The 14,412-nt window shown below is 41.7% G+C and overlaps 2 protein-coding genes across 7 annotated transcripts in view; one reads left to right on the top strand and one right to left on the bottom strand.

The window, feature by feature from the left end:
- The window catches only part of LOC148333350 (uncharacterized), a 73,650-nt gene extending 70,649 nt beyond the window's left edge, over positions 1–3,001 (bottom strand). For 2 of the 3 annotated variants that reach the window (XM_088299902.1, XM_088299900.1), the window contains exon 1: positions 2,820–3,001. In XM_088299902.1, the coding sequence (XP_088156028.1) occupies positions 2,820–2,846 (27 nt within the window). In that variant the 5' untranslated portion in view covers positions 2,847–3,001. The remainder of the gene's footprint in view (positions 1–2,819) is intronic. The other variant, XM_088299901.1, reaches the window with a different exon arrangement.
- The window catches only part of dock10 (dedicator of cytokinesis 10), a 60,567-nt gene continuing 49,108 nt past the window's right edge, over positions 2,954–14,412 (top strand). For 2 of the 4 annotated variants that reach the window (XM_088299893.1, XM_088299892.1), the window contains exons 1-2: positions 2,973–3,082; positions 4,067–4,247. In XM_088299893.1, the coding sequence (XP_088156019.1) occupies positions 3,012–3,082; positions 4,067–4,247 (252 nt within the window). In that variant the 5' untranslated portion in view covers positions 2,973–3,011. Of the gene's footprint in view, positions 3,083–3,688; positions 3,788–4,011; positions 4,248–14,412 lie in introns of those variants that run through there. The other 2 variants (XM_088299895.1, XM_088299896.1) reach the window with 2 other exon arrangements.

The following is a 14,412-nucleotide window of genomic DNA, read 5'->3' as shown; positions in this document are numbered from 1 at the left end:
CTACTTAACCCACCATTTTTAAAGCAAGAAGGCCTTACTGTCATCAATTCGTGATCTAACCCACTTGCTCACACAGAACAAACGCACAATTTTATCTGAAGGCCGAACGAAATGTGTGCTACTACTATATGAAATCTGCCCGGCAACCCAAGCTAGCTGAATTCTGATTGGATAAAAACTCTAATCTAAAAATTAAACACTAGGGTATAATATGACATCAATCTGAAGACTGATCATGATTTCTTGATTGTGTTAGGCCAGCAGAAAAGGCCTCAAAGGCCTTGACCTCCCACCACTGCTGTGTACAATACTTCCTTTTCACACGAGAGTGGGTTCAACTGCCAACTGTACCAGAAAGCACCAACTTAGTACAACCGCATCGGATGCAATGAGAGCAGAGCGCCACTCTGCACTATTCCCTCAACGGGCCGGTTTTGATGTTTTTGTGATCGGCGCGGGCCTCTCAGAACCTGGCAAATGTGCCCGTTTCATCTCTCAATTACCGTCAGTGTTTGAAGTGCTGATGTTCCACCTTTATCCGTCACAATATGGCTCAAGTTTGTTGAAGTATGTGAAATAAAGGCGAGCCCAAAAACAAAAGCGGGAGACACGCTGGCCCAGCAGCTGTTGAGGTTTTCAAAGCCTGCCCGAGCACTTAAGATGAAATCCATTTTGTTTCAAGTCGCGCACCCCGCCTGCCTGATGAGGGCTCAAGGGGTGAGGCGAGAGCGAGACAGATGGAGATGGAGAGAGGCCGAGGGAGTGCACCAGAGAGAAATCTGTTTGATTTGTCAGAAGTTTTTTTAATTTCATCTACAGCTGTCAGGATGCTGGCGATCCACACCTCATCGCCGCCTTTTATCTGACTGATTTCACCCCAGGCGCCAGACACTGGTCTCTAATACACACAAACACACACACACACCCGGCGCACAAATGAGAAACGGCCACGAGATGGTGTACAACTATTCATTTGCTAAAGAACACAAAGAGTGTTGCAAATAAAAGTGGAGGGATTCTTGTAGCCGGGTTTTAAAGTGACTTTGTAAAGCAGATGACAAGCCAAGCACATTGAGAGGATCAAAAAAAAAAAAAAATAAATCATTCACATGTAGTGCACAAGATTCATACATTAGAACTCCTGAAGTTGATTTAGGGCTGCTTGATTATGAAAAAAATAATTATTTTAGCAATAATTTAAATTACTATTCATCAGAAAAAAATAAATGTATAAAAGGAAACAATATTCTAACAAATCCAATTTATCTCAAAACATTTTTTTTTTTTTTTTTTAAAAAGGTGCAAATGTATCATTTGAGTTTTTCTTGCTATATACTAGCCATAGAACTGTTGCAACATTTAAATAATTTCAATATGATGCTCAAATTATGAATGGATTATGACTTGTGTTTGATGTTGAAGGTGCCATGCAAAGACTGTATCAAAAAAAAAAGAAGGCATTGCGCGTCCATATCAATTATTTAGCTGTTCCCCAACTATATTGTTTTTCTGCAAGTTACTTTTGGCATGCCAATAAGTGCTGTTTTCGTGACGAGACACTTCAGAACAAATGCTGGAATTTTCCCACGACTTTCACTTGTCCTCCACATGGAGGCACATATGTTCAAAGCTGCTGCCCTCCATATGTTTTATGGATTTACTTGATCAGTGCCTATCAGCCGCTTATTTTTTATACTGTACCGTACGAGTGCATATCTGCCTTCATCTTAAGTTATCTACCGTGTTTAGTGTTCATTCGTTTACCAAAGTGGATTCAAAGCAGCCATTTTTCACAACTGTGAACGCAGCTAGGGAGCAGAAAAAAAAGTTACTCCTTTTTTTGCCATTGACGGCTAAAGACGTCGAATATCTCTTTTCTTTACTTGGCTGGTAGTGAATAAAATATTTTACTCTGTGAGTGATTCTGATAAAACATGGGCGTTTCAACTTTTCGAATGTAACTACTGAAAAAAAAAAGTAAAATTAACCACAATATTGTAATCTAATGAGATGCACCTGGAGTGGGGAAAGTGACCAATGAAAGCGGGAGTGCAAGTCCTTGAAATGTCTTGAAACAATAATAACAGATCACATTTGTGCATGTAGTGCAAAGTAAACATTGCGCGGTATGATATTGCCACCAAGTGGTCAAATGTGGTACAACAACAAAATGATAATAACAATAATAATAATAATAATAAAAAGAACCAAACAATTGGTTGACTAGAGGGAGCCCAATGACAAACGTGAATTGAAACTGATGTTTTGTTTTTGTTTACAATTGAGATTTTCATTTGCAGCATCGATCGATCAGTCTGCACACAACTTATTGCTGGTGTCGGGCGGAAACCAATTACAACAGTTTTGTTTTGTTTTTCACATAAATTTATTGGTCAGTCCCGACATGCGTCTATTTTATTCATTTAATTTGTTTTCAGCAATTTGTTGACCAATAACTTTTTGGGAAGTGGAGTTTCTACATTAACACACATGAAAACTTTTTTGAACCAGGTTACTTAAAAACATTCAAGGCAAAATTATCGCAAGCCTTCATGAGCAACATTAAATGACACGGAGGCCTCGGGCCTTTAGTTTCATCATATGTTAAGTCTGCTAATAATGTTAACCTAACCTATGAATTTCAAAAGTAATTAACGGCAATATTTGGACGCAAACTCAGTAAACAAGCCCGATGTTTGGTTTAGGTGTGCGACTGAGGGTAGCCATTAGCGGCATTTTCGCGGAAACCATTTAGCACGAACCACAACAGGCACAATCCAGCTACTATGGAAAAAAGGTAAAACAAAAAATTAACTCACGTTTTTGGTGCTTTCTGTTTTCCACATCGAATCCTATCGTTAGGTGTCCATTTGCTCAGGAACCCAGATGCAGCCTGTTTTGGGTCTCTCCCTTATACCAGCACACCTATTTCAAATAATCAGGTCATTAGCACGGTTTGCAAAAGCCTGCAAACGACGCTGATAATTTGAATTAGGTGTGTTGCGGTAGTAATGCATCGAAACCAGGCTAGATGGTGGATCTCAAGGACTGAACTTGGGCATGTCTGCTATAAAGTGATATCGTAAGTTTTCCCTTGCTTGCAGTAATTTTCATGTTACCTTCGCCCTAATTAAAAAAAATGCTTTGATAAAAGCACTTGTGTTCAAACTGTGTTTGTTCGTCTTAAATGACATATTTTATATTGACTGTCTCGCTTAGTGATCCTTTATTCGACCAAAATTGCAATTTCCATGCACAATATATGTTTGTTTCGAATGAGCATTCGCTCGCCAACTTTCTGACGGGTTTGCACCGTTACGTCTGTTTAACCGGCATACAAAATGCAACAAATTAAGTAGTTATAGTGACGTGAACATCAAGTTGAGATAATTTGTGTATAAAAGTGAACTGAAGGGACCTTCAGGATCACGTGTCTGGCTGCTGCAGTGCTGCTGTCCTACACACAGGGGGCGGTACAATCCTTCCGTTGTTTTGCAACTCTAGCTAATGACAAACGTAAATGAAAAAGAAAATAGTCACTCAGTACCACAAGCTCTCCAGTGTGTTGAATTTGCTTGTTTATAATTGGATATCGCTAATTATTTAACCATTCGCTGATGCCGCCGAGTGTCGCTGTGGACTTGTGTTGTAATTGGTGTTATTTTGATCGTGACTTGACTCCTGATTAATTTGTCTTTTTCGTTTCATATCATTGTGAACACAAATGAATGTATTATCTCTTTCGTCAAAGAATGTAACGCATCAGGATGAAGTCGGATTCATCAAGGTGGAGGAAAAAAATGCAGTTTAGTGGGAATACGCGTCGTGAGATTACCTTTCCGTTTTACTATAAAATACAAAAGAACTATGAATTGTGTATCCTGTATGAACCTTCAAAATAAGACTTTTGTGTTCTCGCTTGTATTTGTAACGACACTCTCGGCTCTCTACTTTACTTTGAAAATTAAAAACAGGAAGTGTTTAGCAAATGTTTTTCAACTGCTTTCCCAGCGTGTATACTACGGTGTGTGCGTAAACAGAGAGCCCTGTCTGCTCATGTTGGCAGCGAGGAGGAGCAGGTCGGACTGCGGCACGTTTCTCCGGACTGTACGGACCCCCGCGGCCGCTCGGATGACGACATGGCGTCCGAATCGACCCGGAGATTCACCAAGAACCTGCTGAAGCCAGGGAGCGCGGCGGAGATGCGCCAGACAGCCTGCAACGCTGTCAGACACTCTGCAGCGGCGGTGAGTCAAACGAACCGGTGTGAATTGTCACAACATGGTAGTAAAAAAAAAAAAAAAAAAAATCTAGCCACTTTAATGGCTGGCGGTGATGTAGAGGGGACGCCATGAGTACACCTCCTTTGCATACCGCTGCCTCCCATCCAGCTGTGCAGGAGCTGCCTCCCATTGACATTCATCTTGCATCTTTCTATGCAGTGCAGGCATCACTACAGCAATGCTTCGTTTTTATTGATCCCACAGGGGGCGCGGGGGGGCATCCACTGTCTTTAATAATGGCTTAATATGTCTCACTTGCTTTCTTTTATTTGAACCTAAACCCGTGCAATGGATTGTAACGTGACCATACACATTGTGTGGCGGTAAGGATGTGTTTCCAGGGCTTCTTTCTGGGTGAATTAAATAAATAGTGGCTTGGTTGTAGGTTAGTGGGCTGCATTTGGAAAATGGAGGAAGGGATCCAGCGGGGAAACCACTGAGCAACCAATAGGCTGTTTTTACAACCATTTTTTTTCTGATTATGTGACTATATTATGAGAAAGGTAGGCTGTAGTGGGTGTGTCACGCCACATAGCAAGGAGACTCTCATGACATATAAATGGGAGGAGGGGTAGTCTGAGAGAGAAAAAAAAGGCAGCCACACATCATATTATACAAAGCAATTCATGTTTTCGATTTGCGTTGAACAAAATCTTGTGAGCTTTTTTTTTTTTTTTTTTTTTCCTTCTCGGTTTGAGTGTTTCTGTTCTTGAGATTTGCATAAAGAAAGGTCACTCGACTCCACTGTGCTCCACTCCTCATCCTCCTCACTGTGGTGTTAGTGTGTCACTAGGGCACAGCTCAGCCGAGTGCACAATTGATTGCTATACCAGAGTGGAGATTGAGTTTTTATTTTTTATTTATTTTTTTTTCAGTGTGGAAATTGTAGAATGTTTGGGGTGCTGCCCATGAGACAACATAAAACCACATACAGTAGTATAGTTGGAGTATTCTTTATTCAAAAACAGAAATTAATGTTCCTTTTTTTGTCAGATCATGATGTACACGTTACGGATTCATATTATGGGTCATTTGCAATAGAAATGAAAAGCTTGCACTGCAGTACATCATAAAGGAGATTTATGGTTGCTGAGCGCTTCAAGCCTTGAAGGGGACATAGTGTATTTTGTAAAATTGATATTAATTAAAAAAAGAGTGCCTTCCTACCCATATTGTGTGAAATTAAGCAAGCAAACAAATTACCTGCAAATGTCTCTGTGAATGATCTGCTTGGCACGAGCGCCCCACTGTTATGTCAGAATGGGGGAAATTAGCATAATTACCTCCACCCCTTCCCGAGTTTCATTGCCAATGACATGATCAGCTATCCTGGCCAAAGTTGCAGAGCAAGCGAACCACTTTGAAGCGTTGCCAGAAACAGCAATTTGAAAGAGTAACTTAAGGAAAGCATGCTGAGTTGAGTTTTGTTGAAGTGCACGCTAGTGTTAGCTTCTGATAAGCGGCACTTGACCGCATGGGGAACTTTTCCAATACTGTGGCGAGGCAGGAAACGTATATTTGAATTGAGGTCTCACAATCAGGTTGAAAACTTTGAAACAAATATTTTCATCAATAATTGAAACAAACTTGGATTGTCATTACCATTAGTTCCGAAACCTAATTTAAATAATTAAGGAAAAAAAGTACAGTTTTTTTTTAGCCTGACAACCAGAATAGGCATAAACTAAGCTAAGCTAAGGTTCGGCTAGCATGGCTACAGGTCATTACATTTTCTGGCGACATGGTACTTCGCACGGAGTTGGCGATTAGCATTTAATATTAGCATGCCAAGATAACTGCTAATACCTGAACAAGTGAAAAATCACGAGAGATTAGCATGTTAGCAGTAGCACGATGGCTAAGCTTGTAGCTAGGTTACTAAGCTAAGCTAAAGGCAAGAGTATCATGCAACAAGTATTGAAAAATTAAAGCATTGAGTTAGCGCAGTGCTTCTCAATTATTTTCTGTTCCGCCCCCCCCTAGCAAGAAGAAAACAATTCACGCCCCCCCACCACCCACTCTCCGCAGCAACTATAAATAATAGCACTTTCGTTGTCAAACAAACCTACACTGTAGAGTTAATACGCGGCGCACAATGGGCAAGGAGAGCGCCACTGCCAACTAAAACAATTATGAAAATCAAAAAACAATTATGTTCCCCAGCGTCACATGCGCCCCCCTCAGCATCAAAAGGGGGGCCCGCCCCGCTATTTGAGAATCACTGAGTTAGCGTAATAACATGAGCATGTAGACAATTAGTCAAACTGAGGCTCTTCTTTTTGCCACTTGGGTAACAATTTATTTTCTTTAGTCAGGTCCCAAATCTTGCTAATTAAAAGTTTCAGAGCTGTAGCTGGGTTAAACATGTGTCCAAACGTGCTGGTGCGAGGCGTCCGCTGAGCACAAGTTCCGACTAAGCGGGCGTGTAAAATGTCCACGGGCGCTGTGTGCGCGCTTGCATGGATGTTTTTGTCAGTGTGTTAATGCATGGCCTTTTTTTTTTGTTGTTGTTTTTTGTGTTGGTGAAAGAAACCAGGTCAGCAGAATCAAGCCCTTTGGCGTAACATTCAGTGAAGCGTGAGCCTCTCATTCTCACTCTCATTGAACAGCCCTTCTCTCACTTTCTCTTTCATTTCTGCTCATTCACTCATTTTCTGTACTTTCTCGCTAAAATGGAAATCTCTTGTGCGCTGTAATGGCAGTGGATGCTTTGTCACGCCTCTTTCTTGGCGGACCACCCGTCTTCAAATATTTCAAGGCATCACGGTGGTCTGTTGCTGTTTTCTCAAGCCTCAAGTCTGATCTATCGTACAAATATTGTTATTGACATGAACCAATCAAGCGCTCAATACAAGTGCTCGCCCAAAAAAATGAATACTCACGTTTTTGTCATTCTCTACTGCCTCTTGATTTTTTTTTTGTGACTCCCACCAGAAAACAGCAGCGTATATCCACATGTGTCATCCTTGTGGCCTGCTGGGAAGAACCGCATGACACATTGTGTTGTTGGATGCCAGCCACACTAACCACACCGACCACATACCCGCCCTTGCATCCCATCCTGTAACATTTGGACTGCTCCGATTGAGACCTCGTTGTCGGATTGATGCGGCAAATCCGCCGTGGTTTCGCTCACGCCGTAGATTTGTCACGCTTGAGCGCCTCGTGTTTCAAACCAGCTTCACATTCGAACCGAATGGAAGTGACACATCGTGATTGATTTCAATCGAGACTGGAGCATAATTCGGCACATTGTGTGAGACTTCAGCTCAGTACGCATCGGAAGAAGGAACTAGTGGGTGTGTGTCACGTTGTCTTTTGGCAATTTTGTGGGCTGCCGTTAAAAAGAATATGTTCTCAATTTTTATATGTTCTCAAAACTATTCAGTCACTGTTCCCAGCATATTTTTGCCACTTTTTCTTCAAGTGTTTAGCTGAAATGAACCAACGTCTACTGCAGATTACAGAAGAACCGAAAAACCTTGAGACTGACTTTTTATTTCAAATCGAAGAAGATAATCGCCTCTCTCTTTTGTTTGGGTCTGTGCTTATATTAGTCAGGGAACAAAATATCATCTGAAGGCCTTGAAAGATAAGTCAAAATGGCGTGACATGATCTTGAATTCTGCTTGGTAAAACAGTTGGTTTCTGAAAAGACCAACCTTACAGGCAAAGATCAGGTAAAATTTTCATAATGAAACAAAATGGAGGTCAACCTGCGAATGGATTGCGTTGAGTTTCCTCTCTTGGTCCAAAAAAAGGGTGGCGCACTACAAGTTGTTCCCCGCTTAGAAACAAACAAAACATTGAGCCGAAATCTGAAAAAAAATAGCGGACAGAATATTCTGAACACGAAGAACATTTCTTCCAAAAGCATGAGTGCGAAGGCTTTTGTTTCAACGTTCACACAATAATATATTATCACTTACTGTTGTTGCTGACTGGCCACAGTCACCGAAAGGATGACGCAACAACACAGCGGTTTTATTGGCGCTCAAGTCCCCCCCACACATTCATGTAATCGATGACCACTTCAAATATTTTCTTATATCAATCATAATAAACCAAAAAGTCCAATGTGCGATTTAACCAACCCCGTCCGTGTGAAAACCGAGGAAGGTCACCCGTAAAGATCGTGACCTTTTCCTCACCCCTATTTTCCGATTTTTATCAATGACCTGAAACGTGTGACGAAAAGAAAGGTCACATCTGTCCCACATGTGTGCTTGTTTTCTTTTTTTTTTTCTGCACTCTTGCTTAAGATTTGCCCAATCTGTTGTCTTACTCCCTGCCAGAAAGAAAGACGGGCAATTTATCAAGCATCTGTTCTCTGATCCTCTAAATGGACTCCTTTGGCATCCCTCGTTGTCCTGATTTTTTTTATTATTTTTTTATTTTATTTTTTTTAACTTACTTGCTTGCTTTCGGTTGCGCTTGAGGTGTTTTTCCTCTTGTAATAAGTCTCACCCTGTAATCTTTGGGCTGTGCTTGGAGTGAAATGACACTACTGGGCATGTCTGTCTGTCTGGAGCTATCCTGTGTCAGATGGGGGGGCATTCTGGGTAGACTTGCCTGCGTGATATGACGCATATTCGTCCGGGGTCTTTGCTGTCAGCTTGAGTCCGGTCTATCTTTGCGACATGTCGATTTGCCTGCGGTGCATCATGCTCGACTTGTGACCGGCCAAGTTATGCATAAATTTTTTTTTTTAAAAATCAATAAAACTGAATAAGACGGACTAGTTCGAAATAGCCAAACTGATGATGTCGAAAATCAATTGCCTCTGAGGGGCGGAACTGCTTATATTAACAGTGAGCTACCCTTTTGCGTAGCTGCGCTGCTGTTACCACGGCAACAGAGGAAGGTCAATTAAGATGGAATTCTAACAGGAAGCACTCGTATCGCTCTTTGCATATCTCTTCTCCTTTGTCTGGTTTCGTCTACGTACTGCACTCGGATCTCACTTGTTGCAGTTACGTCCCCTTTTTTGTGGTTGTTTTGTATGACAGCGTCTTTTATTTGCATAGGTGGTCGCAAAAGACAAGGGTCAGGCTCAGATCAGTCATGAGACTATCAAAAAAAAAAAAAAAAAGGACACTCAGTTTTCACTTTAAGTCAGCGGTGATCCTCGAGGGCCCATTTTCCACCTCTCCCTGCTGCAACACACCTGATTCAAATGATCACAATCATGTTCTTTCTTTTGAATCAGATGTCTTGCAGCCGGGAGCAATGGAGAGCACGCAGAACCCCGGCCCTCGAGGAACCGGATTTGAGGACCCCCTGCTGTCAGTGCAGACAGGACATTTTCACTCTTGAATATTCTCGTGGAAGTGCTGCTCACCAAAAAATACATCCTGTGGTTTTTACGTGGACGCATTGAGATCACTTTGTGTAGGTGGTCTCGGCCCCTTGTGGCCATATTGGCGCAGCGTTGTAAACGCCAAAGTAACAGGGGTCACATTGAAGCATTGCCTGGCAGCTGCCGTCCTCTTTGTCAACTCAAGTGCTTACTCGCACGGTTACAAACAATGTGATTTATTGTCCGTTGGGAACATGCCCCATTGCTGTTGCCCCATTAGCTAAATGTACGCCACATCATCGGACACTTCATCGGGTACACATGCGCGATACACAAACAGCTTTTTAAACGTAATATTGTCTGAGTGAGTGAGAGAGAGAGAGAGAGAGAGAGAGATCAGCTGTTATCGGCTTTCCACAGAACTTGTTTCACACCGCCAAGCCTCAGTTTATATCACATCTTTGTGCCTTCACATGTCGTTGCAGATTCTGAGTCAAGTGTCACATCTTGGGTTGTGACAGGAAGCCGCTGTTTGCTTCTCTGGCCGCATGCATTTTGAATTCATGCACACTCCTATTGTCGGGCCTCCATTATCGCTTGCTTGCAAAATGACGTGTGAAAGGTTCTCTGCAGCTGTGCTTTTTGATGAAAGTGTGAGGGCCATTTTTTTTTTTTTTGGGGGGGGGGGGAAGCCATGGAAAAATAAAACAATACCTAATATTGAGGGTGAGTGAACATTTCAATAATCATATTCATTCATTCAATCAGATTCAAAGAGACAAATGTAATGCACATTTATATTTTGAACATTTTCATGATTTCTGTAATGGTCATATTGAAAAATTATTATTAATAGTATTCCTTCGTATTTGTATTTTTTGTCTTTTATTCCTTCGCGTTTTTCTAATTAAAATTTTTTTACAGCTAGCTAAAAAGATTTGGACGACTTAATTTGAACTTTTTTCACTCTTATTCTTGTCATGTTTTCTTTTTCTGTCTGGATAGTCAAGTTTTTATTTTTGCGACATTATCGCCGTGTCGCATTACCAGGTTTTTTTTTTTTTTTTTTTTTTTATATAAAGGGATTAAACAAGATGAATAGTTCTTTGACTTTTGTTATGACTGAACGGCAAACTGGGCCGCGTTAGCTTGACAACAGTGGGACCGTGCACGGCCAGGACTTGCTGCGTATCTTCTTCTCAATGACTCATTCAGATACAAACAGAGAGAGCAAGAGAGAGACGACAGAGAAATAAAAGCAAAGAGACGAGCAAGAGGAAACAAAACAAAAGCCTGTGCTGTCCGTAGATGAATCAGGCCACTGTCTTGAACGCAGCAGAACACGGCCGAATGTGATCACTAATATCAAACCTCTCCACCGATTTTTCATCTGCTGACTGATTAAAAAACGAAAATGAGGTCAGAGTGGAGTCTTGCTTTTTTTGCCTCGTCTCGAAAGCCTCAACCTTAAAGTATGCCACGGTGCACTCGGCTATCTAACTTCTCTTCACAGGCCTCAGGGTAGAAAAGCGGCGACGTTGGGTCCACTCCACATATCTGCACTAAGAATAGTTCCACTGCGTGAATTGAAGTGTTGTGTCTCTGCCCTCACTCTGCATTCCAGAGTAGGAGGTCTGAATACTCGACTGCCATCACGCTCGGCCCCCTCCTAGCCTTCGTTTGCCCCGCTGCCCTCGCCCTTGAGCATCCGCATTTGCGCATACTTTGCGATTATTGACTGATTGATTAATTAATTAATTAATTGCGACACCTCATTAAGATGATGAGAGTCTTCAAATATGAATTTTTAATATGAACCTATAAAGGTAATTTGAGCAAATACTTAACTCATTCACGACCAGCCGAGTGAAAAAAAATATTTTTGACGTCTTTAGCCGTCAATGGCAGTCAATGCGTTAATTTGTGTATCAAGCTGGTAATCATCTTGCACTCTCACGTGTGTCTGTCAGTTCAACTCTGCTCCAATGTCTCCTAGTGCGCTTTTGCAATGCTCAGTAAAATACGCGACTACGGACTAGTTGTTGAATTTTGCAGCCGAGTTGCTCTGATGCAAGGCACCAACCCCCGAACTGCTGCATGGCATCAGTCCCATCACTCGATGACATGTCTCCCTCAAATTCAGGATCTATTTCGTCTTCTTCTGTTTCTTCAAATCACCGAGGAGAAAGCGAGCATGAGATCCGATCGCCCAAATCTGGAGCTGTTAAAACAGAACCGTTAATCCGTTTTTACTCCCGCCAACATCCGCCTGTCTGACTGCTCCATGTAGGCTTTGATCAGCCCGACTCGCTCAACAATAATCCTGTCCGGGCGGACCTGTCCCGTTTGACCTGATAGCGGAAGGTATTTAAAATAAAAATGTAGCGATTGAGACGAGCTGCCGTGATTAATGTTTTGGCACTATAAGGCCAAGCCCACGGTGAGCTAAATCAGGGGTGGGCAAACCTTTTTATTGGCGGGACAACATTACAACAATATATATGTCACAGTATTTAGAAAATAAAACATTAACAAAGTTTATTCAATTAATTTTTTCCAAGTTCGGCGGGCCGGATTAAAACATTTAACGGGCCGCATGCGGCCCCTGCGCCACAGTTTGCCCACACCCGAGCTACACTGATAAAAGCATTAATTTTGTGTCAGTGGCACAGGACGGATAAAAGAAGCGTTGAATCGCTTGCTGCTAATGAAACGGAACAATTGAGAAAAATTTAAGAAAATATAAACATCCGTGCCTGCCTGCCGGCATCTTCCAGAGACTTGACAGAACTTTGTGCACATTCCTGCTCTTGTCCGTGCCTGTGTACGTGGAGGAACAATCGGCAAAATATTTTTGATTTTGTGAAGGTGATCATATGAACTCATGTATTTATGTCGATAAATCCCAAATATTGCGCAAGACGCTTTTATCCTTTCGCAAGTTGACGTGGACGAGAGCCGTCATGTGCGTTTGAATTTTGGTGGTGTTTTGTCACCGTTTTTAAACAGAACGGACAAACAAAGCCATATTACAACGCTTGCCTCCCCCAACAAAATAACAAGCCAAGCTCCAAAAGGGGGCGTGTCAATTTGTCGTAAATATGATTCCCAAAAAACACGACAGTCTTTTAGGGGGGGGGGCGTTTTAGAGATGATGTCATTTTTTCATGCTTACCTAGTCTAGTGCCAATGTTCGGATGGACCAAGTGTCTCTTTAAGGGGCGTGGCCTAGTGACATCATTCGGTGGAGTTGTTTCATCTTTGTGTTAATTGCACAATGAACTCTGCAAATAAAACTTTGCTGTTGAATGCATTAAAACATATCCAGCACTTATCTCTGCCTATAGTTGCTGGTCGCAAAGAATAAATATTCCGACTTTGTCTAAAAGCTCAAGAAAACCTAGATTCTATTCTGCCTCAGTCTGATACTAAAAGTGGCCCGCTGGCTTGCATTTTAAAGACAACCTGGCCAAAAACGCTGAGTCGCAGCAAGTCATAAAATGTGTGCTGAATTCAGAGAAACTGGATTAACTCTTCACTTTACGTCTGTGCTGTTTTATCTTGCAAACTTTGATGGGACAGTCTAGAAGTGAGCTGGAAGTAGACTTGTAACGCAAACGAGACAGGGAGGGAAGTTCTATATCAAAGAAATGTGGGGAAGAAAATTTGGGAGATGAACGAGGAGGAAGGGGATTCGGTCGGCCGGGATGATATGAATGAAAACACAGGCGGAAAAGTCTTCAGCAGTGGCGTCTTCGGTCTGCGCTGGCAGCTCCAGGATCGAGATCAGGGCTCAGCGGGCGTCTGCATTTCCTCATGGCATGGAGTACAATGCTAGCCTGCTAACGATGCTAACAATCCTGTCTGCTTGACAAATTTGACAAATATCATGACAAAGCTGTACTCTCCTGTTCAAGTCCTGTAATGTCTGCAGCGCCATCTGTTGGATGAGGTTGGTCACTGCAACACTAAGCACGGATAAATGGACTGTAACAACAAAATGACCCCCCCTCCCAAAAAAAAAAAAATTCTAATAATTTAATCAAAAGTTTCATCACAATTAAATGCAAAAGCCTTGGTTTTTTTTTTCGTTTTGTTTTTATTTATTTATTTATTTTCCAAAAATACTACAACTGTTTCATGAAGCAGATTTGAAGCTTCATTTATTCATCCCTACCTAAAGGTAAAAAAAAAAACAGATAATGGATGGATGGAATTTTACAATAAAGAAAAAAAAAATATTTGCGTTACAAGAAAAGTTTTAATAATATTTATTTTTTTGGGCCGTATTTTTTGTTTTGTTTTTATTATGCTACTAGTACTCTTCTTAGCCATTTTGCTATCATACAACTTTTTTCCGCCCCACATCAATACTTAATGCTTCCATTCTTGGCCCATTCATGGACATTTGCTCAGATGTTCTCACTTAATCCTGCTGACAATTACACTGAGAAAAATTTGCCGAGTGAAATTACACAATGAAACCGTAGCGAGAGTCAGAGCCGCAAAAACGACTTTGTTTGCATTTGAGCAATTTGTACTATTGTAGCACATTTTTTTTTTCCACATTCATTGAATCCATAGAGTTGGTGTGGATGTGAAATTGAAATTCTGACACGACTCACGTGAGCGTAATATGTATATCTCGGGCTTGATTTCAGATGAATATAGCCACGGTTCAGGGTGAGGACACACTTTTCAAGCTGACAGAGTTACAGGAAGCGGCAATCATTGGGGATAATTTCCGAGTGACAGCGGCCTCGACATGCGGTGGAACTGGAGGAGGGATTGTGGTTTTTCCGAGTTTGATTTGGCTCGAATACAGTCAAG

The sequence above is a fragment of the Idiotropiscis lumnitzeri genome, chromosome 7 (assembly GCF_059441095.1).
Source record: "Idiotropiscis lumnitzeri isolate Australia: NSW breed Sydney's pygmy pipehorse chromosome 7, RoL_Ilum_1.0, whole genome shotgun sequence".
Lineage (NCBI taxonomy): Eukaryota > Metazoa > Chordata > Actinopteri > Syngnathiformes > Syngnathidae > Idiotropiscis > Idiotropiscis lumnitzeri.
This window is presented reverse-complemented; position numbering and strand designations above follow the sequence as displayed.